The following is a 27,868-nucleotide window of genomic DNA, read 5'->3' on the forward strand; positions in this document are numbered from 1 at the left end:
GTCTCCAGCAATTATTAAATACTTCTACAGATGCACCTTAGAAAGCATATTGTCAGATTGCATCACAGCATGGTTTGGAACAGCTCTGCCCAAGAATGCACAAAATTGCAGAGTTGTGGACGCAACCCAGTCCACCACACAGATTACACACCTCACTATTGACTCCATCTACACTTCAAGCTGCCTTGGGATAGCAGCCAACATCATCAAAGACTTGCCCCGCCCCGATCATTTCTCTTTCTCACCGCTCTCATTGGACAGAAGAAACAGAAGCTTGAAACCACGCAACGCCAGAGTCAGGAACACCTGCCTCCCCTCTGCTATTGGGATTCTGAACAGTCCTTCCATAAGTTTGGATACAGTCCCAAATTCTTCAACCTATCTCATTGCGGGCATTGGACTTTGCACTGGTACACAACAATACTGAGAACTATATTCTGCTCTCTATATCTTTCCCTTTGCTCTACTTATAGTACAGAGTATAGCTTGAACATATATTATCTGATTTGATTGAATAGCATGCCAAGCAATGCTTTTCACTACACCTCATTAAAATCGTAACCTCAACATTTACAGTGTGCCTCCATGCATCTGTAATTGTAAAGTTACTAGAGAGTATTCTGAGGGATAGGTTATACATGCAAGGGACAGGCAAGGGCTGATTAGTGATAGTCAGCATGGTTTTGTACGTGGGAGTTCATGTCTCACAAATCTGATTGATTTTGAAAATGTGACCAAAAAGGTTAATGAGGGCAGAGCTGTAGATGTTGTGTGCATGGATTTCAGTGAGGCATTCGACAAGGTTCCGCATGGTAGGCTGCTCTGGAAAGTTAGGTTGCATGGCATCCAAGGAGAGATGAATGGATAGCAAATTGGCTCCATGGAAGGAAGCAGAGGGTGATGGTGGAAGGTTGTTTCTCAGACTGGAGGCCAATGACTAGTGGTGTGCCTCAGGATTTGGTGCTGGGCCCCTTACTGATTGTCATCTACATCAATGATTTGGATAAGAACATACAGGGCAGGACCTACACAGTGAATGGTAGGCCTCTGGGGAGCATTGTAGAGTAGAGGGATCTAGTAGTGCAGCTGCATGATTCCTTGAAGGTCGAGTCGCAGGTAGGCAAGGTGGTCACAAAGGCTTTTGGCACATTGGACTTCATCAATGAGAGTATAGAGTATAGAGTATAGAAGATGGGAGGTCATGTTGCAGTTGTATAAGATGTTGGTGAGACCGCATTAAGAATATTGTGTTCAGTTCTGGGCATCATGTTATAGGAAAGATATTGCCTAGCTTGAAAGATTTCAGAGAAGATTTACGAGGATGTTGTCAGGACTAGAGGGTGTGAGCTATAGGGAGAGATTGAGTAGGCTGGATCTCTATTCCTTGGAGTGTAGGAGGGTGAGGGATGATCTTATAGAGGTGTACAAAATCATGGGAGGAATAAATCGGGTAGATGTACAGAGTCTCTTGCCCAGAGTAGGGGAATTGAGGACCAGAGGGCATATGTTCAAGGTGAAGGGGAAAATATTTAATAAGAATCTGAAGGAGTTGAGGTTGGGACTATCCCAACATATTAGAAACAGTTAGACAGGTATATGTTTGGAGGGATATGGACCAAGCGCAGGCAAGTGGGACTAGTGTAGCTGGGACATGTTTGCCGGTGTGGGCAATTTGGGCCGAAGGGCCGGTTTCCACACTGTATCACTATGACTTTTTTAAAATTAAAAAATAATTCTTTATATCCTTTGTAACTTATATTTTGCTGTGTTCACTACCCATACAATCTACTATTCTATTTAATGAGCCCCTCTGCCTGGTGGCCGATTGGGAAAGGGGGAGATGCAGCGAGACCTGGGTGTCATGGTACACCAGTCATTGAAGGTAGGCATGCAGGTGCAGCAGGCAGTAAAGAAAGCGAATGGTATGTTAGCTTTCATTGCTTAAGGATTTGAGTATAGGAGCAGAGAGGTTCTACTGCAGTTGTACAGGGTCTTGGTGAGACACACCTGGAGTATTGCGTACAGTTTTGGTCTCCAAATCTGAGGAAGGACATTATTGCCATAGAGGGAGTGCAGAGACGGTTCACCAGACTGATTCCTGGGATGTCAGGACTGTCTTATGAAGAAAGACTGGATAGACTTGGTTTATACTCTCTAGAATTTAGAAGATTGAGAGGGGATCTTATAGAAACTTACAAAATTCTTAAGGGGTTGGACAGGCTAGATGCAGGAAGATTGTTCCCGATGTTAGGGAAGTCCAGGACAAGGGGTCACAGCTTAAGGATAAAGGGGAAATCCTTTAAAACCGAGATGATGAGAACTTTTTTCACACAGAGAGTGGTGAATCTCTGGAACTCTCTGCCACAGAGGGTAGTTGAGGCCAGTTCATTGGCTATATTTAAGAGGGAGTTAGATGTGGCCCTTGTGGCTAAGAGGATCAGGGGGTATGGACAGAAGGCAGGTACGGGATACCGAGTTGGATGATCAGCCATGATCATATTGAATGGTGGTGCAGGCTCGAAGGGCCGAATGGCCTACTCCTGCACCTAATTTCTATGTTTCTATGTAACTGATATTTTTTACTTTTGAATTAATCCCAATCTCCTTTCTTTAAAGCCCTGCCTACTACCTTTGCTCTTCAATTCATCAGGATCCTGGTCCTCGCCTGTGCCTAGTTCAAGCAGAGTCCGTTCCAATGGGACTACTTGTTTTTTTGTGCAGAACTAATATTAGTACTGCATGAATAAAACCCTTGGCTCACACACAACTCACTTCCACATAATTAACCTTCTAACACTTGCTCAAATGCCAATGGAATAGATAACTTAAATAAAGTAATTCGTCAAAGATAAAAACAATTTTTGAAGCATTACAGAGGAAAGGCAGAGGGCAGTGTTGGGGGTCAGGTGGAAAGAGGCCTAGATCAGTTCAGTATTCATAGAAACATAGAAAATAGGTGCAGGAGTAGGCCATTCAGCCCTTCGAGCCTGCACCGCCATTCAATATGATCATGGCTGATCATCCAACTCAGTATCCTGTACCTGCTTTCTCTCCATACCCCCTGATCCCTTTTTGCATTCACCAAGCAACTGCAGTTTGGTGTTGGTACTCATATGGTATATAGCAGGTCTTGGTGCTGGTCTCATTACTGTTTGTCATCTACATCAATGATTTGGATGAGAACATGCAGAGCAAGATTAGCAAGTTTGCTGATAATACAAAAGTGGGTGGTTTTGCAGTTAGTGAAGATGGTTGTGAACGATTGCAGCAGGATCTCGGTTGACTGGTCAGGTGGGCTGAGGAATGGTTGATGGAATTTTATGCAGAGAAATGGAAGGTGTTTTTGGGACATCTAGCAGGGGCAGGACCCACATAGTGAGTGGTAGCCTTCTGGGGAGTGTTGTAGAGCAGAGGGATCTAGGAGTACAGGTGCACGGTTCCTTGAAGGTCGAGGCACAGGTAGATAAGGTGGTCAAAAAGGCTTTTGGCACATTGGCCTTCATCAGTCAGAGTATTGAGAATAGATGGGAGGTCATGTTGCAGTTGTATGAGGTGTTGGTGAGACCGCATTTAGAATAGTATTCAGTTCTGGTCACCATGTTATGGAAAAGATATTGTCAAGCTTGAAAGGTTTCAGAAGATTTACGAGGATGTTGCCAAGACTAGAGGGTGTGAGCTATAGGGAGAGATTGAGTAGGCTGGGTCTCTATGCGATGGATAAGGGGTGATCTTATAGAAGTGGATAAAATCATGAGAGGAATAGATCAGGCAGATGCACAGAACCACTTGCCCAGAAGGGGAATCGAGGACAAGAGGACATGGCTTCAAGGTGAAGGGGAAAAGATTTAATAGTAGCAGTACCTTTTTCACACAATGGGTGGTGGATGCATAGAACGAGCTGCCTGAAGAGGTAATTGAGGTTGGGATTATGCCAACATTTAAGAAACAGTTAAACAGGGTAGATGGATAGGACAAATTTGGAAGGATATGGACCAAGCACAGGCAGGTGGGACTGGTGTAACAGGGACATGGTGGCCGTTGTGGGCAGGTTGGACCAAAGGGCCTGTTTCCACACTCTATGACTGTATATGTTACCCTATATACACAGAGGGCACGGTGACACAGTGGTAGAATTACGGCCTTACAGCACTAGAGATCCGGGTTTGATCCTGAACATGGGTGCTGTCTGTTTGGAGTTTGTACCTTCTCTCCTTGACCTGGGTGGGTTTTCTCTGGGTTCTCCAGTTTCCTCCCACACTCCAAAGACATACAGGTTGGTAGGTTAATTGGCTTCGATAAAATTGCAAATTGTCCCTAGTGTGCATAGGATAGTGCTAGTGTGTGGGGATCGCTAGTCGGCATGGACTCAGTGGGCCAAAAGGCCTGTTTCTGTGCTCTAAACTAAACTATATAAACAGATGAAAGTAAAACCATCGAGTGCTACAGATGATCATAACGGACTTGTTTACCAAAAATACACAAGAGCTACAGTCTCAGTTTAGAATTCTGCATTAACAGTTCCTGAAGTGTCAAGTTACCAATGATATTGGATCATGGATCCCATGATAATAATTCACAGGGACTAAAACAGCATCTATAGTATGCTTGAGATAGACAAACAGAGCTGGAGTAACTCAACGGGACAGACAGCATCTCTGGAGAGAAGGAATGGGTAACGTTTTGGGTCTAGACCTTTTTTCAGACTGGTTAAGGATAAGGGAAACGGGAGTTATAGACGGTGATGTGGAGAGATAAAGAACAATGAATGAAAGATATACAAAAAAAGGAACGATGAAAAAGCAAACAGGTCGTTGTTAGCTGTTTGTCGGGTGAAAATGAGAAAGATCGAGACCCTTCTTGACCATTGTATTCTTTATGTGTTGAGAAAAATGCAATCATTGCCATGGGCTGCATTGAATATAGCAGTTCAATGCCCATGAAACTTCCTTTACACAGTAGAAACAACTACTTTTCAACATGGTTTCTTATACCTGTATACAATAAAAGGAAACTACATACAATATACACCTTTTGCTCAACTCATAATGGTCCGGTTAATAAACTTCTTGGGTACATTATTCATGTGCCTATTTATTCAGTAATAGCAAAACTGCAGAAAAGCTTGTTCAATGTTATAGAAACATAGAAAATAGCTGCAGGAGGAGGCCATTCGGCTCTTCAAGCCAGCACCGCCATTCATTGTGATCATCGCCGATCGCCCCTATCAATAACCCGTGCCTGCCTTCTCCCCATATCCCTTGACTCCACTAGCCCCTAGAGCTCTATCTAACTCTCTCTTAAATCCATCCAGTGACTTGGCCTCCACTGCCCTCTGTGGCAGGGAATTCCATAAAGTCACAACTCTCTGGGTGAAAACGTTTTTTCTCACCTCAGTCTTAAATGACCTCCCCTTTATTCTAAGACTGTGGCCCCTGGTTCTGGTTATGCAGCCTTTTATTATATTCCAAAAAAATGTTGTACAGGCAACCAGTCAGAGTCACAGTTGCACAACATATAAATGGGTCCTTTAGTTCAGAAACGTCTATACGGATCATACTGCCCATTTATACTAATTGTATTTGCCACAGTGCTGCCTCTCAAAGACAATCATTGTATTACAGTTGTGTACTATTGCACCTTCTACACATCACTGATGGTTTATAATTTATGATATTTTATTTGTCACATGTACCGTGGAACAGTGAAATTCATTTTTGTGTACCGTTCAATACAAGTATTACTATACATAAGCACTTGGATAGATGTTAGATCAGCATCTCATCCCAATTGTTGTAAGTGCAGGGATCTTGATCTGACCATGAAGGTCAGTTGTCCTGGCAGCTTTGCAGGTTGGCCTGGCCAAGCATAGCTGTGGTGCCTTCCATTGCTGCAGGCCATGTCAGTCCATGTGCTCGGCTTCTTGGAGCGGTGCCCAGTCCAGCGGCCCACTCCCCCATCGAGGCACTGCACTCCCTCCCGCAGCCAGTTGCTTATCGGCTCTCCAGGTGGGTTCCCGTGGGTCCTCGACCTGCTGCGGGCAAGCCGGGCCTTCTGGGCGGGTTCCGGTCTATGGTGCAGGTCTTCTGTCAGAGGCGGGCGAGTCCCCGGTGTCTGATGGGCTGGCTGGGCCTTCCGGGCAGGTTCTGCTCTGCTTTGCCAGTTCTACACTTGAACAAAAATAAGCTTTTCTGGATGCTTTTGACAAAAGGTAGGGTTCCCTGGTATCAGGAAGTACCAAATGTTAATTACAAGATACAAGATAGATTTATTCATCACATGTGCCAGATAGCACAGTGAAATGAAATTCCCATACAGCCATACAATAAAAATAAGGGACACAACACACTATAGGGTTTGACATAAAACATCCCCACACAGCAGAATCGAAGTTTCCCACTGTGTGGGAAGGCACCAAAGTCAGTCTCTTCCTCCATTGTTCCCCGTGGTCAGGGCCTCCCCGTGCCCTCCGCAGTTGCAGCTACAGGCGGCCCGATGTTCAGGACCGCTCACTGGGGTGTTGTAAGTCCGACGTCGGGGCTGCGGGACGTCCTCAGCGGCGTGGACACAGAGTCGGCCCCCTCCTACCGCGCCGGGTGGAGACTGCTGCTGGAGACCCTCTGCAAGGCGCCCCAGGACTCCACGATGCCATTCAGCGCCGCCCGCGTTGGAAGCTCTCCGTACCAGAGCTCCACGATGTTGGAGCAGCGGCTCAACGCTTCAGAGCTCCAAATGGCGACCCGGGTAGGTATCGCCCGCTGCGCGGTGACTCCAGCGCTGCACCGCCGCTGTAGCAGCCCCGGTCCGGTTTCCGGTCCCCGGCAGGAAAGGCCACTCCGATCCAGCTGGTAGGCCGCGAGGTGGGGGGCGAGGATGCGACTCGGCAAAATAGTCGCGTCCCCGCCTGGAAGAGACTGGGAAACGGTTTCCCCCTTACCCTGCCCCCCTCCCCCACATAGAAAAGTAAAAGTTTCCCCCAACACAAGACTTTAGACTAACTAAAAATAATTAAAAAAGATAGAAATAACAGACATAGGCAGAGGCTGCTGCCAGTGCAGCGCCCCTAGGGTTAATTCAACATTTTGCTGACTCAGTATGAGATTCTTAAAACAAATACAAGTGCTTTTTGAATGTCACATAGCCTTGCCGCGACTTGTTCCTGAAGACAATGTATTTTCAATTGTTTGTGTCTGATGTTGTGTAATATTTTAATATGCGACTCAAGGTTTATTTTATATGCGACTGTTCCAGCTGCTACGTTCAGGCAAACGCCTCCGTTGCCATGCTGTGAGAACGGAGAGGTTGAGAAGGAGTTTCTTCCCAGAGGCTATTCGGACTGTAAACTCCTATCTCACCAGGGACTAACTTTACTGAACATTTTTCCTTCCAATATTTAATATGCAAAAGAATATGTGTGTGTTTATGATTGTGTTTATAGTTTGTTTGGTTGTTTGTTTGTTTGTCTTTTTGCACAAAGTCCACGAGCATTGCCCCTTTTCATTTCACTGCACCTCGTATGTGTATGTGACGAATAAACTTGACTTGACTTGAAGTTATACAGTGCACCTTTAGCATGACATTAAGTAGATTCAACAGCATCACAGAATTATTATACACATAATTTTACTTTTAGTTTGCCAATTTTCCATGGTCAATATTTTCCTGAACATTTCTTTATCCATGAGGTTCAGTTACTCCATCCAATATCTCTGTAGTAAACAATTAATTCTATACAAATTAATTAATTGATTGATTTTTAGAGCAAGGAAACAGGATCTTCGGCTCACCAAGTCCATGCAGCACATGTGTTCACAGGGAGGATGTACAAACTCCACACAAGGTCAATACAATATACAATACAATACGGTTTTATTCCTCACATTGCACATAAAGTGCAAGTGAAATGAATTTGTCAGCAGTGGTACAATGATAAAGAACACACAATACACAATAAAAATTTAACACAAACATCCACCACAGCATTCATCACTGTTGTGGAAGGCACAAAATTTGGCCAGTCCTCCTCCATTTTCCCCCGTGGTCGGGACCTCAACCCTCCGCAGCCATCGCTGCGGGCGTCCAGATGGTAAGAGGACAAGGTACAAGTCCAGGTAAGTCCAGAGTCGGCTCTTCCCCACCGGAGACCGCGGCTTTAGGTTGGTGTAGGCCGCAGGCCGGTGGTCGAAGATTTAAAGTTCCCGCCGCGCCGCAGACTGCTGGGCCGGCGGTCGAAGCTCCCCTCCAGGGGCGATGGTAAGTCCACACCGGGTCCGCGGTAGAAGTTGGCCGCGGGCCGGCGATCTATGGTGCTTCTGGATCCTGATCAGGATCGAACCCAGGTTTCTGGTGCTATGAGGCACTACTGTGCAGCCCCACATACAAAAGTCAACAGTCCCATTCTTTTCCAGACCTCAAAACTTCGAACCCTTTCAATCTATTCTTCCTATAGCTATTAAAACCCGAACTGTAATTGTGCCTCCCCAACAGTATGTCTGTCTCCTCTCCGTTTTTATTATTTTATAAGTATGTTTTAAAAGTATGTTTTAATGTTTTCTCTGTCTGTTTTATGTGTGGGGGGGGAGGGGGAGGCAGGGAAATTGGGGGAAACGTTTTTCAGTCACTTACCTCGACGGAGATGCGATTTTTCTCTGTATCGTATCTCCATCCCCTCTGCGGCCTAACATTGTAGAGTGATGTGGCCTTTCCTGAAGACCGGCCCGGAGCTTCAAGCCACGGGCGCGCGGACTCTAACATCACGGAGCCTGCGATCCTTTGCCGAGGATCGCTTGTAGAAGAGCACCAACCGTGGGGCCTGTGGACTTTAACACCGTGAAGACCCGGGGTCTCCGGTAAGAAGAGGCCAACTCGGGAGCTCCATGCTCCAAGTGTTCCAATCCGTCCTGGCGCCGGAGTTTCGATCATCCTGTCACGAGGGCTTCGGACATCGGACCGTCGGCAGCGGAGGGTTCAACAGCCCCAAACACGGGTGAACAAAGGAGGAAGATGATTGAGCTTTATCACAGCTTCCATCACAGTAAGGAATGTGGATTCCACTGTGGTGGATGTTTATGTTAAATTTTATTTTATGTGACTGTGTGTATTGTTGCTTTTCACTTAGTATGTTTCTATATTTCTATGTATGGCAACTCAAATATCACTATACCTTAATTGGTGCATGTAACAATAAATTCAAACTTGAACTTGCCCCAATTTGTCTAGTTTTCCTTCCTTACTTTTTCAATGTAGAAGTTCCACAATGGGTTCAGCCTTTTTCCAAAATTTCTCATTAAAAAATTCCAACACTCATGCTGGCTTTGTGATTCATTCTGCTTTAGTTCAAAGTCAGATTCACTCCCAGCCACAATTCTTCCAGTCGAAGTGTCATTTGAAAAATCTCCTCTATTAAGGAGGGAAAGATAACTGCATTTAAAACACAGCAGCTAATTTTGTAGCTGTGTCACTGACATGCCCCCTATTAAAAATGTATGGATGTTCCAAACAAATAGCCAGATGAGAGTTGCGCTTTGTGTCCCTAATCCAGGTTTTATATCAGTTCTACCTGTCTACATGTTGGTCACGTTCACTTTCTTTCACGGTATTTGGTACAGTGCCAGACACCACTTCTGGACACTAGAATAGCTTCAAGGATACAGAAAAATTCTGATTCTTTTTCAATCGTGTCGCTCAGTCACGACCAATTATGAAAGAAAATCTTGTTTAGATTCATAGAGCGTGGAAACGGGCCCTTCGATCCAGCTTCAACCAAGCTGCTCCAAACTAGTCCCACCTGCACAGATTTGGCCCATATTCCTCCAAAGCTTTCCTACATTTGTACCTGTCCAAATGTCTTTTAATGTTGCTGCAGTATGTGCCTCAACTACCTCCTCCAGCCACTCTTCCATATATCCAGTGCTGCATAAAAAAGTTGCCCCTCAGATTCTTATCAAATCTTTCCTCTCTCACCTTAAACCCATGTCCTCTGGTTAATTTCCCTATTCTGGGTACAGGATACATCTACTCTGTCTATTCTCTTCATGATCTTATACACTTTTATAAGATCACCCCTCATCCTCCTGTGCTCCAAAGAATTAAATCCTGGCCTGCCCTTCCACTCCCTACAGTTCAGGCCCTCATGTCCTGGCCACATCCTCATAAATCTTTCCAGCTTAACAACATCTTTCCAACAGCAGGGTGACCAAAAACTGAACACAATATTCTAAATGTGGCCTCAACAACATCTTGTACACCTGTAACATAACATCCCAACTTTTATACTCAATACCCTAACTGATAAAGGCGAGCGTGCAGAAAGCCTTCTTGACCACCCTATCTACCTGTGATGCCACTTTCAAGGATCTATGTACCTGCACTCCTAGATCTGTCTGCTTTACAACAGTCCCCAGACCTCTGCCATTCACTGTGAAGTTCCTGCGCTGGTATAACTTCCCAAAATACAACTTCTCGCTGTTATTTGCATTAAACGGCATTAACCATTCCTTAGCCCATTTGACATCGCCATTTTTGCTGCCACCCACTTTATGTAATCTGCAAATTTACCAATCCTGTTTTGTACATTCTCACCCAAATCGTCAATGTAAACCACAAATACTAATGGGTCCAGCACCGAGTCACAGGCCTCCAGTCCGAAAATCAATCTTCCACCATCACTCTCTGCTTTTTCCATGAAATCATTTTTTTTAAATCCAGTCTTCCTGGATCGCATGTTATCTAACGTTCTGGAGCAGCCAACCATGCCAAACCATATCAAAAGACTTTCTGAAATGTATACTGACAACATCTATAGATCTGCCCTCATCAACCTTTTTGGTTCCATCTTCAAAAAGCTGAATCAGATGTGTGAATCATGATATCCCAAGTATAAACCCATGCTGACTATCCCTAATTGGGTTGCGCCATCGTAGTGGCAGCTGTTCGTCCTTCCACCCTTATTGTTATTTTTAGTGTGTCTAAAAGTATGTTTTAAAGGTTTCTTAGACTTTTTTATGTGGGGGGGGGGGAATAGGGGGAAACCGTTTCTCAGTCACTTACCTGGACAGAGATGCGTCTTTTCTCCGAGTCGCATCTTCGCCCCCCCCCCCCCCCCCCCCCCCCCCCCCCCCCCCCCTCCCCTTGCTGCCTACCAACTGGATTGGCGTTGCCTTTCCTACTGGAGACCGGCCAGAGCTTTAGCGGCGGCGCAGCACTGCATTACCATCGCGGAGCGGGTAATGCCTTGCAGGGTTCGCCTGTGTTGGAGCTCCGGAGTGTTGGGCCTGCTGACTTTAACACCATGGAACTGTGGTTTGCGGAGCTTCTAGCCGCGGGCAGAGCCGACTTTAACATCAAGGAGGCCTGAGACCCCTTGCCGGGGGTCACCAGTGTTGCAGCTCTGCCCAGCTCGGCCTGTGGACTTCGGAAGCTGCGGTCTCCGGTAATAAGCGGCCGATTCAGAAACTCCAAGCCGCTGAGTGTGTTCTTCCGTTCCGACGCCGGAGCTCCAATCATCCTGGTGAGAGGGCCTGTACATCCGACCGTCCGTAACGGCGACTGCGGAGGGTTCAAAGGCCCCGACCATGGGTGAACAATGAGGAAGATGACTGAACTTTATTGCCTTCCCTCACAGTGGGAAACATTGATTCCGCTGTGGGGATGTTCATGTTAAACTCTATCGTGTATCGTGTTCTTTTTATTTGCATAGCTGTATGGTAACTGAAATCTCACTGCACTAATTGGTGCATGTGACAATAAATGTAACTTGAACTTGAACTAATCAGCCCCTCTCTATCTAAATGCATATATATCTTACCCCTCAGAATATTCTCCATTAGGTTGCCTAGCACAAATGTTCAACTCACTGGTCTATCGTTGCCAGGCTGCATATAAATGTGGCAAATGCAGTAGATAAGGTTGGAAGAGGAGTAAGTGAACCTCTGGTTCACATGGAAGAGCTACTGGGGTCCCTCTCTCATTTCCATCCATGCACTCCTCCTCCAATCTCATCTATTGCATTTGGTGCTCCTGATGTTGTCTGCTTTACATCAGCAAAACCGAACATAGACTTGGTGATTATATTGCCAAACACTTGCGCTCTATCTACCACGGCCTGCTGGAGCTCCCGGTTGCGAACCATCGTAACTCCCCTTCCCATTTCTATACCCACCTTTGTCTTTGCTCTCCTACAATGCCAGAATAAGGCAACATGCAAACTACCTGGTCAGTTCCTCATATTCCACTTGGGTAGCTAGCAACCCACTGGCATGAACATTGAAGACATAGGAAACCGTATATGCTGGTTTACAAAAAAAAAGGGCTGGGGTAACTCAATGGGTTAGGCAGCATCATTGAAGAACATGGATAGGTGACATTCTGGGTTGGGACCCTAAACATTGAAATTCTCAATTTAAGTAATACCCCCTCACCTCCCTCTCTTTTTTGTCCCCCCCCCCCCCCCCCCCCCCCCCCCCCCCCCCCCCCCCCCCCCCCCACCTACCCCATCTCACCATTTCCTTCCTCCTGTTTCCACATTACCCTCCTCTTTCCGCTCCTTCCTGTTCCTGACAACCCATATCCCTCCCTCCGACTTAACTGTGCTTTTTCTCAATGATCTTATAAGATCTTTGCTTTTTCTCTTCTTTCCTTGGCATCTGACACTCTTCTTCTTTGTCACTTGCTCCACCCATCTACCAATCAAATCACCCTTACCTGTATCCACCTGTCCCCTCTGCTTCGGACACCAAACAAATTTTGGATCCAGTTTGCCAACATGTCATACATGCCTTGTGTCTTAACCTTCTGAACCATCCTACCATGTGGCAGCCTTATAAACTTTGCCTGCCATCTCGCCTTCAACACTTTGCTTAGTTACATTCTCAAAAAACTCAAATTAGATTTGTGAGATTCATGCTCCTATTTTCATGTGGTTTTGTGTCTTTTACATAAATTACAAACACAGAGCATGATTTCAACACTGCCCCAAAACAAATTCAAATCAGGTTCATTAGGCATGGTCAAAATCCCCACCTCTGATCATAGGAAAAATGTTCAGGTGTTTATTCACAAAACCTAATTACAGGATCCAGTTGTAACAACAGGTGTTTCACTAATTGGCCAATAGTTCTGTTTTAGACTTTTGAATTTATTTTAAAAAGTGACATAAGTAATTGCCACAGCTAATTGAAAAGTATCTGCTTCAAGCATAGAACGTAGAACAGTACATACAGCACAGGATCAGTCCATTCAGCCAACAAAGTTGGTGCTGAACATGAAGCCAAGGTAAACTAACTTCCTCTGCACACATGGTGCATGTCCCTCCATCCCAATATATCCATGTGCCAATCTTAAAGCCTCTTAAATTCCTCTATCGTATCTGTATCTACCAACACCTCTAGCAGCAGGTTTTGGCACATACTACCATCTGTAAAAAACATGCCCTGCACATTTCCTTTACATTTTCTCCCACTGGCATTAGTATTTGACATTTCTACCCTGAGAAAAAGGTGTTGCCTATCCACCTTTTCTATGCTGCTCATAATTTTATATATTTCTTCTATCAGGTCTCCTCCAATCTCTTACACTCCAGACAATAATCCAGTTTTGTCCAACCTCTCCTTATAGCTACTCTCTAATCTATGCAGCATTTTGGCAAACCCCTTCTCAACCCTTTCCCAAGCCTCCACATCCTTCCTTTAATAGGGCGACTAGAACTGTACACAATACTCCAAATGCAGGTTTACAGAAGGCTGCATCATGCCTTCCTGACTCTTATACTTAATGCCTGAGAGTGGTGAGTCTGTGGAATTCTCTGCCTCAGAGGACGGTGGAGGCAGGTTCCCTGGATGCTTTCAAGAGAGAGCTAGATAGGGCTCTTAAAAATAGTGGAGTCAGGGGATATGGGGAGAAGGCAGGAACGGGGTACTGATTGGGGATGATCAGCCATGATCACATTGAATGGTGGTGCTGGCTCGAAGGGCTGAATGGCCTACTCCTGCACCTATTGTCTATTGCCTTGACCAATGAAGCCAAACATACCCACATATCTTCTTTACCACTTATTTACGTTTGCAAAGGGAGCTATATGACAAACAACCAGACAACCAATACAACAGAAACGCAAGGTGGGCTGAAAAGCTAAAGTTTCATGTACTCACTTAATGCATTGCTATCATTCTTGTAAAACATCCCCAAAACCTTTGGCATATTGAAGGTTCGACCACCAATCATATAAATGATTAAGTGATATTGGTAGAAGTGAAAATATTGATCCGTATGTGGGAAGAACCCCTTACTCATTTTGCAGGCACGTAAAGGGGTCGTTTAGTCTTTCGGAGAGAACAGTTTAATGTTCCCTCCGAAAGAGCATCACTTGCTCAGTATTGAAACCTACGTTTGCGACTGGTTCTAATCTGAAGTTCAAACATGATAGGGACACAAAAATGCTGGAGAAACTCAGCGGGTGCAGCAGCATCAATGGAGCGAAGGAAATAGGTAACGTTTCGGGCCGAAACCTTTCTGTTGGATTTGTTTCGCGATGCAATACAACGTGTGTTTGTGATAATAGCTCTGTGTTACATACTTCCACACAGAGCCTGCTATACTGCCACATCCGAGAAGCAAACCTGGGTCTGCTATTATAACGCAAGGTAGATTGTACAATTGGTGACTCGTGGAAGTATTTCGAAAGGATCCCGATGTTTTAAATACACTTTCCCCAATCAGCTGTAGGGAAGATTTCTACTGTGGCAGGGTACGATCAACTTTTCATTGCGCTAAATGAAAGTTTCGTTTAATGAACCATCAGCAATTCACAAACATTCAATACATTTGTAATACCTTGCCTTTCTAGGATAAAAGGCAAAGACGACGAAAAATAAATCAGTTGCCATTCAAGCGTTAACGCTCTAATAATGTTAAGACCAACGTATCCAGCGCCTCTCCTGATTTTTCTACGCTTGCGAACGCCAGGGGAATCTACGCACAATCCCTATTCAAAATACTGCACCATTAAATAGCTACTCCGCATCATAAATTGTACTGAAGCTTTATCGTTTAAAATAAAACACAAAACTGCTGCCAGAATTGAAATTAACTCGACTCTGGCCTCAACTCCAAAGCCCAAATGTTTACACGCACTTCCAAAATAAACAACATCGTGCAGGAAGTCGACAAGTTAGAAAATTAAATAAAATCAGATTGGGCAGGTGTGGGGGGGGAGAGAGATTTAGTGACGGGTCGGTTCTGCTGATGTGAGCTCCATGTGGCGGCTGCAGCCCCCGGGTTGGAACGGGGAGCCGGCGGTATCCTAGAGACGGATAGACACCTGGAAATGGATACAACCTTACCTTGGTGTAAAGTTCCGAGACCGACATGTCGCTCGACTCCGGCCAGCCCGACCCGACCCGCCGTCACCACCAGCACCACCTCCTCCTCCGCCTCCGCCGCCGCCGCCGAGTGGAGAAAGAAACAAGCCGGTGTGTTCACCACCTGCCGCCTTAGTCGCCACCTTGTGAAAGCCAGAGCTCCCTGGTCGCCATTTTCACCGCGATTCTCCCTTTATTCCAGCGACCTTTACTCAGGTGCAAAGTTGGTGTCGAGCTCCCCGCCCAGTTTCAGCCGCTCGAACGGGGGGCGGTTCTGGTTTCCCTCTTTTGTCAAACCAGGGAGTGGGGGGGGAAGGAGGGGAAAGACGCAAGGTTATGTTCAAACAATACGCTGCTGTCAAGGCACGTCATGCGGCGTTGACAGAAAATAAATAAAAGGCTCTTCTGCCACCAAGGTGTTCCGATGTCACCCAGCCAGCCTCTCCCATTAGGAACCGGGAACTGAACTGATCTGCGGCCGTGAGACATCTACTGGTGACTTCCGCGTTTGGAGGTAAGTCGCCAGGGGACGGTCCCTGTCCTCCGACACTGTGTCAGACACCTGTTCGGCTTTTCTCCCTCCCTCCCTCTCCTCGGCACCAGAACTTTTCGCCAAGTGCCGGCAGCTCACCCCGCCCTCTAGCTGTCGAGCTGACTGAGATTTGTCAACGTACCACGCCGGGGCTCCTCGCCCGTCCTCCTCTCTTAATTACTCACTGGATATTTTAGGAACAAAAAAAAGTATTTCTTCCATCTGCATTTTTTTTTTAACTGCAGATGCTGAAAACCTGAAATAAAAACATAAGATGTTAAACTCTCAGCAGGTCGAACGGCTTCTGTGGAAGGAGAAAGGAGCACAGGGCACTTAGATGGTGCCTGACTTGCTGAATGTTTCCAGCTATTTCTCTTATAATTTCTGGTGTCATTACTCTATTGGATATGGGTGGATGAAATCAGTCTGGCAGAGGAAACACTCAAAAGAAAAATTGCTGACGATGGCAAAATCTGAAGTTAGCAAAATGTTGCAAAAACGTAATCAGTCCAATATAAGGGCATTGACCCAAAACATGAACTATTTCTCTATCTCTCAGTGCTGCCTGGTCAGTTGACCAGTTCCAATGTTTTCAGTTTTTATTAGTTGTGTAATGTGTTAACACTTGACCTTGAGCTGCTGCTGATGGTACATAGACACATAGAAAATAGGTGCAGGAGTAGGCCATTCGGCCCTTTGAGCCCGCACCGCCATTCAATATGATCACGGCTGATCATCCAAATCAGTATCCCATACCTGCCTTCTCTCCATACCCCCTGACCCCTTTAGCCACAAGGGCCACATCTAACTCCCTCTTAAATATAGCCAATGAACTGACCTCAACTACCTTCTGTGGCAGAGAGTTCCAGAGATTCACCACTATCTGTGTGAAAAATGTTTTCCTCATCTCGGTCTTAAAGGATTTTCCCTCTATCGTTAAGCTGTGACCCCTTGTCCTGGACTTCCCCAACATCGGGAACAACCTTCCTGCATCTAGCCTGTCCAACCGCTACAAAGAATTTTGTAAGTTTCTATAAGATCCCCCCTCAATCCCCCCTGGTACCTGACCTTGTGCCTAAATTGCCCTGACCCAAGCTTGTTTTCCAATTGACTGGATTGAGAGTGGGGAAGGTGGGAGAAGGTAAGACATGAGGATAGGTGATATGGGACTAGTGGCAGAGCTTGGGTGAGGGCAACTGATTGACTAGGTCTGGTACCATCAGCAGCAGCTCAAGGTCCAGTGTTGACACTTTACACCCATGACCATGTGGCTGTTATGACAGGCCTGTTGTGCTGCTGCAAGTAAAAATGTCCTTGTTCCACTGTTGATACATCTGACAACAAAACACTCTTGATTAGGCACAGTTCCAATGCCATGTCTAAAACCACCAACGACACTTGCGTTGTTGGCCAAATCACGGCGGTGATCGCGTCGGCATCACAAGAAAGACTGAACACCTGGTTGAGTGGAGCTGCAACAACAACCTCTGACTCATCATTTAAATTGAGGATTAGGTTTATTATTGTTATATATACCTATTTCAATATTTCAAGAAAAAGTTAGATTTAGCTCTTGGGGCTAAAGGAATCGAGGGATATGGGGTAAAAGCAATAACGGGGTACTGATTTTAGATGATCAGCCATGATCATATTGAATGGTGGTGCTGGCTCGAAGGGCCGATTGGCCTACTCCTGCACCTATTTTACTATGTTTTCTATGTTTCTAAGTTACTGTGAAAAACTTTTTGTTTCTGTGCTATCCCATCAAATCAGATAATATACAGAACGGCAATCAAGGCAAACACAAAACCAACAGGTTGAGCAAAGAGAAGAAAACCAGAGTGCAGAATATAGTTTCTCAACATTGTAGCATAGATGCTACAGAGAGAAAGTCCAATGTTTGCAATGAATAGGTTGGATCATCAGGAATGTTGCCAAGCTAATGAAAGGACCTTACAGACAAAATCTATTTTCAACAAAATCAAGGGAAATGTAATCGCTGACTTCAGAAAGGGGAAGCTGGGAGGCCATGTACTAGTTTTAGTTGTTGGGTCAGTCAGCGGTGGGGGGAGTTCGCAGCTTAATATTTCTAGGTGTTCAGCTCTCGGCTCATCTTTCCTGGGTTCAGCACACAGATGTAATCATGAAGATGACATGCTAGTGCCTCTACTTTCAAAGATATTCAGCAAACTTCTAAAATCTCGTGGGAGCTTCAAGTCATGTTCAATGTTCACATGCACAAGTACAGTGAGGCACAAGTTCTGAAAATCTTGCTTGCAGCAGCATCACTGGCACTTGCGCTCAGGAATTATTTTCCTTTGCTCATACTTGATATTGTCTTGATTGTATTTATGTATAGTATTATCTGATTTGATTAGAGAACATGCTAAACAAAGTTTTTCACTGTACTTCGATACACATGACAATAATAAATCTAAACATAGACATAGCAAGATCTATGTTAAAAGCCGTCCAATAGGTTTTCGATCGTTCACCTCAAAACCCTGTTTTTTTCATTCTTGGTGTCAGCACTTACCACTTCCCCTCCTCATTCCCAGCAGAATGTGTTGGGTGGGAGAGAACTTCTCATTTGGTAACAGAGAAGTGCCAGAGGAGAAGAAGAGAGGAGGAGAAGAAGAGATTCCCTGCAGTTGTATATGTGTAAGGGAGGGGCAACACTTCTGCTGAGCCCGAGTCCGACTGCTTCTCCCCCTCCCCCCCCCCCCGCCCTATAGGGAACCTCAGTAGTCATGGGTCTCCCCCTTCCCCCTCTTTTACCAAGGTTACCCCGACCATACCCCACCCAAACAATAGTCCTCGTGCCCCCCTCCTCTCTGAACACCCACCAGATCTCGCCTCGGTCTTTGTCCACTCCCCAGCCATCCTCTGACCCCAACCTCCACAGGGGGGGATGTCTTCAGCATCCCCCCCCTGACCTCCCCTTTTCCAATACGGAACGGTCTGTCCCCAACAGAGGTCTCACCTTCGTTCTCTTCCGCCCCCAACTCAACGAGTTCCAGATCCGCCACGACGTAGAGCTCTTCTTCCGTCACTTTCGCCTCCGTGTCTTTTTCCATGGGAAGGAGTCCTCACCACCCAGTAATGACCCTGCTGCCGGTCCCCCTCCTTGTAGACTCCCCAGAATGGCCTTCTGCCCTCTCTAGACCTCTTTATTTCTAACTGCCGGCGTGACATCACCCGTCTCAACTTTTCCACTCCCTTTACCTCTTTACCTACTCTAACCTCCCCCCAAACCCGAACGTACAGCCCTCCGCTCACTCTGCAGCAACCCTGACATTATAATCAAACTCGCTCACATGGGAGGTGCCGTGGTAGTCTGGCGCACTGATCTCTACCAGGCTGAGGTCAGGCGACACCTCTCAGACATCTCCTCCTACTTATCCATGGACCATGATCCCACAGACGAGCACCAGGCCTTAATCTCAAACACCATTGCTGATTTTATCACTTCTGGCCGTCTCCCGTCCACAGCCTCCAACCTTATCATTTCCCAGCCCTGCCCTGCACAGCCCGGTTTTACCCAATCCCAGAAATCCACAAACACAACTGCCCTGGCAGACCAATTGTTTCTGTCTGCTCCTGTCTCACGGAAATTATTTCCACGTACCTCGACTCCATCCCATCCCCCCCCTGGTCCAATCTCTCCCGACCAATGTCCAAGATACCTCGCATGTCCTTCATCTCTTTAATGACCCGCTTTCTGAGCCCCCACTCCCTCATCTTTACCATGGACGTTCAGTCACTCTACACCTCCTTTCCCCACCAGGAAGGCCTTAAAGCCCTCCATTTCTCCTTCGACCACAGAACCATTCAATGTCCCTCTACTAACACTCTACGCCACCTAGCAGAGATGGCCCTCACCCTCAACAACTTCTCCTTTGACTCCTCCCATTTCCTCCAAGTCCAAGGCATAGCTATGGGCACCCACATGGACCCCAGCTATACCTGCCTCTTTGTAGGGTACGTTGAACAAATCTTGTTCCAGGCGTACACTGGCCCTATCCCCGAACTCTATCTCTGTTTCATTGATGACTGCATCGGTGCTATCTCCTGCACCCATGCAGAACTCGGGGACCATCATCCTGCACTCAAATGTACTTGGATCATCTCCGACACCTCCCTCCCCTTGATCTCACAGTCTCCATTGCAGGAAATAGACTAATGACTGATGTTTATTACAAACCCACTGACTCCCACATCTATCTCGACTAAACTCATCTGCTGTATCCACTGTTCATGATGTGGACTCATACATCGGCGAGACCAAACGCAGACTGGGCGATCGTTTTGAGGAACACCTTTGCTCAGCCTGCATGAAACTACCTGATCTCCCGGTTGTCAGACACTTTAATTCTCCTTCACATTCCTACACAGACCTTTCTGTCCTAGGTCTCCTCCATTGTCAGAGTGAGGCTAAACGCAAATTGGAGTCACAGCATCTCATATTTCGCTTGGGCAGCTTATATTGTGGTATGAATATTGATTTCTCTCACTTCAGGTAGCCCCAGCATTCCCTCTCCTTCTATCCCTCCCCCACCCAAGTTGCACTAGCTTCTCATTTTCATCCTACAAATAGCTAACAATGACCTGTTTGCTTTATCATTGTTACTTTTTTGCTTATCTTTCATTCATTGTTCTTTATCTCTCCACATCACTGTCTATATCTCTCATCTCCCTTATCCCTAACCAGTATAAAGAAGGGTCTCAACCCAAAACATCACCCTTTCTTTCACTCCAGAGATGCTGCCTGTCCCGCTGAGTTACTCCAGCTTTCTGTGTCTATCTTCGGTTTAAACCAGCATCTGCAGTTCTTTCTTACACAAAGACAATTGCATTGGTAGCGGATTCCTACTTAATATAGAGATTTTGCTTTATTCATTTTCAGGTTCGGCTCTCCTGTGTTGTATTTGTATGTGGTTGTTGGTGTGTGTTATACCAGTGTTTACAGCAAGGTAGTGATGCAAATTAAAACAAATAACAACTTTGAATAATATCAAAATGTTCATTTTCACACCTAGAGTGATCAATGCATTGAATAAATTTCCAGGTGGATTAGCACCGATGAAATTATCATTTTTATAAAAGAATCTGGCTGAACATGCAGAAGAGAGAGATTTTGTTGGAGTAATGTTTGTGCATTGCTGCACTGCATGATTTAGTTTTTACGTACTGCAGCTACAATGCACCACAGCTGGATATTGCTACAATGCACCACAGCTGGATATTGAATCTTTGGCTGGCATTCTGTGTAAAAGATGTGCTGCTTCCTTAGTTATGTTAAGCTTTTTGAACATGTTTTCAGCTGCACCCATCCAGGTGGACTGTGATTTGTCAATCAGGTTTCTTAGTTGAACGTTATTAATGGCACACACCTTGAGCGGATCAGGAAGTGAACCACACATTAAAAAATCTAGACAATGCTTTATAGATGCCTTGTATCAGTTGGAATAATTTAACTTGAATGCTGCAGATGTGGATTTCACCTAGGAGTGGATCTCACTGTTCATCCAGATGGGGAACACACATATTGTCTCCTTTGGTACACATTCCCCAGCATACTTGCTGATGAAGTCTGGGATAACAGTAGCATATTCATCTAGGTTAGCCACATATTCCTTGAATATAGACCAATCCACTGATTCAAAGCAGTGATGAAGAATCTCATTTGTCTCCTCAGAGCAGGACTGGATGACTTCTGTACAGGATCTTCCTGCTTCAGTGTCTGCTTGTAAGCAGGGAGTAGAAGCAAGGTCATTGAATTTACCAAGGTGCAGTTTGGGAATGGAGTAGTAGGCAATGTTGATGGTTGTGTAGCAGTGGGTCAAGGACATTTGGACCTCTGCTTTGGCAGGGGATATGCTAATGGTAATTCGGACCCTGGTTTTTGAGATTGGCCTATTTGAAATCACATGCTGTTATGAACAAGGCCTAGGGGTACTTTGTTTCAAGGCAATTGGTGATGGTGTGTGATTCCTCAAGTGGAAGTTTAACATCAGTGGGGTGAGATGTAGATTGCTGTCAAGACAGCCAAATTGAATTCTTGCGGCAGGTAGTATGAATGACATTTCACTGTAAGATATTCCAGTTCAGGAGAGCTCACCAGGACTGCCATGCCCATGTACTATGCGGAGTTAGTTAGAAAGCTGACCCCTCCACCGTTAACCTTGCCTGAGGCCACAATATAGTCCATCTGGTGCAATGAGAAGCCCTCGGGTTGAATGGCAGGGGTGAGCCATATCTCTGTACAATAGAGCACGCAGCAATCCATCAGTTGTCTGAAGTCTGAAGAAGGGTCTCGACCCGAAACGTCATCCAGTCCTTCTCTCCAGAGATGCTGCCTGTCCTGCTGAGTTATTCCAGCATTTTGTGTCTACCCTCAGTTCTCTAGTTTTGTTTAGTTTAGAGATACAGCGCGGAAACAGGCCCTTCGGCCCATCAGGTATGCGCCACGCCAGATTAGCACCATCCTACACACACCAAGGACAATTTTTACATTTACCAAGCCAATTTACCTACATACCTGCATGCCTTTGGAGTGTGGGACGAAACCGAAGATTTGGGAGAAACCCATGCGGTCACGGGGAGAACGTAAAACTCCGACAGACAGCACCTGTCGGGATCGAACTGTGGTCTCCGGCGCTGCAAGCTCCATAAGGCAGCAACTCTACCGCTGCGCCACCGTGCCGTCCTTGGTCACTCGAAGGTTGGTAAATCTGGCTTTAGGTTCATCCACTTTGTTCTCAACAGCTTGTACATTTACAAACATTCGACCCATCAAGTCTACCCCGCCGTTCATTCATGGCTGACCTATCTTTCCCGCCTAATGCCATTCTCCTGCTTTCTCCCCATAACCTCTGACACCTGTACTAATCAAAAATCTATCTATCTATACTATTACTAAAACTTATCTTGACCACTTCTGGTCTGCGATGTTTTAAATTTGCGCAAAAATGATCCCCCACTGCGCTACGATTTTGTGCCACTTTCATAACAAGTGGATTTCAGTATAGGAGTAGAGAGGTTCTTCTGCAGTTGGATAGGGCTCTGCTAAGAACACACATGGAGTATTGTGTACAGTTTTGGTCTCCTAATTTGAGGAAGGACATCCTTGAGATTGAGGCAGTGCAGCGTAGGTTCACAAGATTGATCCCTGGGATGGTGGGACTGTCATATGAGGAAAGATTAAAAAGTCTAGGCTTGTATTCACTCGAGTGTAGAAGGATAATTAGGGGGGATCTTATAGAAACATATAAAATTATAAAAGGACTGGACAAGCAAGATGCAGGAAAAATGTTTCCAATGTTGGGCTAGTCCAGAACCAGGGGCCACAGTCTTAGAATAAAGGGGAAGCCATTTAAGACTGAGGTGAGAAAAAACTCTTTCACACAGAGAGTTGTGAATTAGTGGAATTCCCTGCCACAGAGGGCAGTGGAGACCAAATCACTGGATGGATTTAAGAGAGTTAGCTCTAGGGGCTAGTGGAGTCAAGGGATATGGGGAGAAGGCAGGCATGGGTTATTAATTGGGGACGATCAGCCATGATCACAATGAATGGCGGTGTTGGCTTGAAGGGCCGAATGGCCTCCTCCAGCATGACCAGTCGGAAGCTGCTGAGTTGAACCGGAAGCCAGCTGGTAGGGCTGCTGGTTCCCCAGAGAGTCCCAGGCCACATCCCTGCTGCGGGTGCTGGCTGTGTGGAGTTTGCCCGTTCTCCCCGTGACCCCCCCCACATCCCCCCCCCCCCCCACCCCCCCCCCCCCACATCCCCTCGTCCCCCCACCACCCCCCACATCCCCCCCCCCCCCACACCCCCCCCCCCCCCCCCCCCTCCCATCCCCCCCCCACCCCCCAACCCCCCCCCCCCCCCCCCCCCCCCCCCCCCCCCCCCCCCCCCCCCCCCCCCCCCCCCCCCCCTCCCCCCCCACACCCCCCCCCCCCCCCACCCCCACCCCCCCCCCCCCCCACACCCCCCCCCCCCCCCCCCCACACATATTCCCCCTCCCCACACATCCCCCCCCCTTCCCCCACACACATCCTCTCCTTATCCACTCTGTGGGATACAGGTTGGGTTCTCTGGGAGGTCAGGGTTTTGGCCTGGACAAGCTTCGGCGTCAGAATATGGCTGGAAATCGGGTGCTCCAGAAGGTTCAAGCCCGCACTTAGTCGTAGACGGTGGTCCAATCAGGACCGCAGCTCCTCATCATTGAGGCTCGCACTCGGTTGGGCCTGGAAGCTTTGACTGGAAACTGTACATGACAGTCTGACAACTGTGAAGCACAGGAGACTGCAGATGCTGGAGTAGGAATCACAGAGGAAGAGCAGTGAAAGAGGGTTTCATAGTATATTTAGTCGTACAGCATGGAAACAAGTCCTTCGGCCCAACTCGAGATGTCAAAAGGGGAATTAAAAGAGGCAGGATTGTCAGATATGTGGAAGGGGATTGGGAACTAGATGTGGGAAAAAGGTGGTGGAAAGATAGCAAAATAGGGTGTGTATTGGATGGAGGGTGGGTTGGCCATCGGAGAGGGTGGGGAGAAAAAAATAAAAAAATGGAGAGAGGAGAGGATTAGCTGAAATTAGATAATTCAATCTTCTTTCTTTTATGTTGAAACTCACTCCCATGACTCCCACCTACTTCCACGGGTATGTTGGCTGCACCCACTCTCACCATGGCCACGAGGCCATCCCCTGCCTTCCATATCTCCCACATCTGCTCCCAAGCTGTGGCTTTCTATTCTAGGACCCGAAATGTCCTCTTTCTTTAGTTAAATGGATCCCCCACTGTGTTGTGAGTGGGTTACTCACATGTGGCACCGCTGTGACCCATGTCATGTCGAGCAGTAAAGCGCACGGGCTTTGTCTACGAACTTTTATTTATTACTGTCCACATACACAATCAGTGGACAAGACTGCCCACTGGTGGGCACACAAGTAATACAATTAGTCTAAATTACAGGAGACGTTTCTACTTTAATACAAATGGGAAGATTAGTTTTTGGAGAAGTAATACCACTAGGTAATCAGTATCGCTTTCCTCAGGTAATATGCAGAGGGTCGTACAAGGAAGAGGGCAAAGCTTAATGTGGTCATAGGAAATTGGGAAGAGCAAGTGACTGGAATGTCTGTGGGCAAGCATCTTGGCACCAGTGACTGCTGTTCTTCAAAATAGTTATAGATAAAGACGGGCCGGGCCCACAAGTTAAATTTCTGATGGGGCAAGGCCATCTTTGATGGTATTTGACACAAACTTGCTAAAGTTGATTGAAGTAGGTGGTTTGCAGGCGAAGGAATGTCTGGAAATTGGGACCCTTTTAAAAGTGTGATGACAATAGTTAGAATTTAATATTTTATTGTCACATGTGACCATGCACAATGAAAGTCTTTGCTTGCATATCCAAGATATGCAAATAGTCACCACATATACGGCGCTGACAACGTTACAAAGTACCCCGTGCTGGCTCCTCCTTTGTTCTTCCCTCCCTCCCCCCCTGATGGAGGTTCCACTACACCCTCATTGACCGCCACACTGATGGGGGGGGGGGGGGGGGGGGGGGGGGGGGGGGGGGGAGGAATGGGGGGGGGGGTAAGGGGGGTGTTGGTGTGTGGGACTCCTCAGCGGCTACCGACCGTGGCATCACACAGCACCTCCCGACTCCACACAGCACCTCCCGACTCCACTCAGTGGCTTTCCCGAATCCACAGAGCAGCTTTCCCGACTCCACACAGCACCTCCCGACTCCAGCGGGGTGCTGGAAGGGGCGTTACCTTCATGGTGACTGATGGGCAAGAAGACCAATCTGCTGATCTCATAATTCCTTAAACCTTCATAACTTTTGTCATCTTCCACCGATCGGAACAAAACTTGGTGCGCTTGGAGCAGAGGAGAACGGTGAGTAAGGTGGCAAAAAATCCTAGCTATAAACGGTACCGTTTTTGCGCAAATTAAAAGAGACGTGGTCCTCCAACTCAAGCCGTTCAGGACTCAGCAATGCGGCTGTTTTTAAATGGCGTCTTTGAGGCGAGATGCGGGTGCCAGCAGCCGTTATGGTCGCTCGCCAGCAGGAGGCGACAAAAAATGAGTGAGTGGGGGGGGGGGGGGGGGGGGGGAAGAAGGATTTTATTAAAAATGTGTACATAAACACGACAACATTTAATCAGGCGTGGATACTTGGAATGAAAAGTGAAATCTCTACCAAAATGGAAAAAATCTGGGCGTTTCTGGGTCTGGTGTTGGCGTAGCAATGAATCAAAGGCTGGCAACCACAAGTTAAGCAGAAACACAGCCAGTCAGCAGCCACAGAGTTTTAATATTATATAGATAGATATACTAGACCAAGTTGAGCCCCGTCCCCTACGCAATAATCCACTACTCATCCGTTCCCCCAACGCAACACATTTCCACCAACGCAATAATCCACCACTCATCCATGGCTCCCACCGGAGGCCTGGTCCCCCAATGCAACCCATTCCCCAACATAAGATTCCAACACTCGCCCGTTGGGTCCCTGTCACACGGGAGGCCTGGTCCCTAATGCAACCTGTTCCCCAACGTAAGATTACATCACTTATCCGTTCCCATTCCCCAATGCAATATTCCACCACTCACCCATAGCCCCCAACTGTCCAAGTAATTTTAAACTTTTTTTAAAAAATGCAATTGCACTTAGAATTAATGTGATGTAACTGCCACGGACAAGGCCATCTTTTGTTATCCAAATCTAATTATTATGCTTTGCTGTGCTGGGTTAGGCTGGCAGATTCTTTCCCTAAAGGACATTTGCTGTGAAGGACTCAGTGTTCTGGGATAAAGACAATGTAGCTGGTTGACATCATAACTGCCTAACTGCCCGTGAAGAAATCCAACTTTTAAATGTCACTTTAAAATTTTAAATCTCCCCCACTCCGTCCCTCTCCTTACAACATTGTAAAAACACTCTCATAGCTTGTGTATTGGCAGCAGAGATCACATTGTGATGTCGTTTTCGGTTTTCAGAATCTTCATGGCAGCTTGTGTAAATGAGATCCCATTGTGATTGGATGACTGTGAGATGCCATTGTGACATCATCACTGGAAGCTGCTAGAAGAGTCTCCCTCTCAAAGGGAATTATTATTTTCAAAGTTGGCTTTTTTAAATCTTTAAATATCAACAACTTGTAAAATATAACATCAAATCTGAAGGAAACGTGAAGGAAAAAGCTGAGTGAGGTTCTGAAAAAAATTCTCCCAGTATTGTGTACAGTTTTGGCGTAGTTCCTTGAGATCGCTCGCATGCACGCAGACAGACAGGAAGACGTCCAAACAAGATGAGAATTTTAGGATAATACTGGACTAAGTGGTACTGAGGTGTGGGGGAGGGGGTGTGTGGGGAAGGGCTGTGTGTGGGAGGGGGGTGTTGGGGAGGTGGGTGTGGGGGTGGGTGTTGGGGAGGGGTGTGTGTGGGTGTGTGTGGTAGGGGTGTGTGTGGAAGGGGTGTGTGTGGAAGGGGTGTGTGTGGAAGGGGGGTGTTGGGGAGGGGGGGTGAGGATGGGGGGTGAGGAGGGGGTGTGAGGATGGGGGGGTGTGTGTGGGGAGGGGGCGTGTGTGGGAGAGGGGTGGGGTGTGGGTGTAAGGGAGAGCCAGTAGTGTACCTGGGCTTTCAGAAAGCATTTGATAAGGTCCCACAGAGGAGATTAGTGGGCAAAATTAGGGCACATGGTATTGGGAGTAGAGTGCACACATGGGTAGAACATTGGTTGGCAGACAGTAAGCAAGCAGGTACAGCAGGCAGTGAAGAAAGCGAATGGCATGTTGCCCTTTATAACAAGAGGAATCGAATATAAGAGCATAGAGGTCCTTCTGCAGTTGTACAGAGCCCTAGTGAGACCACACCTGTAGTATTGTGTGCAATTTTGGTCCACTAATTTGAGGAAGGACATTCTTGCTATTGAGGGAGTGCAGCGTAGATTTACAAGGTTAATTCCC

At 46.6% G+C, this 27,868-nt stretch overlaps 1 protein-coding gene across 1 annotated transcript in view; it reads right to left on the bottom strand.

Annotated features, from left to right (window-relative positions):
* Positions 1–16,057, bottom strand: part of myo5b (myosin VB) — a 244,990-nt gene extending 228,933 nt beyond the window's left edge. Inside the window, exon 1 of the mRNA XM_055660264.1 lies at positions 15,336–16,057. Coding sequence (XP_055516239.1) covers positions 15,336–15,362 — 27 coding nt within the window. The 5' untranslated portion in view covers positions 15,363–16,057. The remainder of the gene's footprint in view (positions 1–15,335) is intronic.
* Between the last annotated feature and the right edge of the window lie 11,811 nt (positions 16,058–27,868).

This window comes from Leucoraja erinacea, chromosome 1 (genome assembly GCF_028641065.1).
Source record: "Leucoraja erinacea ecotype New England chromosome 1, Leri_hhj_1, whole genome shotgun sequence".
NCBI classification, from domain to species: Eukaryota; Metazoa; Chordata; class Chondrichthyes; order Rajiformes; family Rajidae; genus Leucoraja; species Leucoraja erinaceus.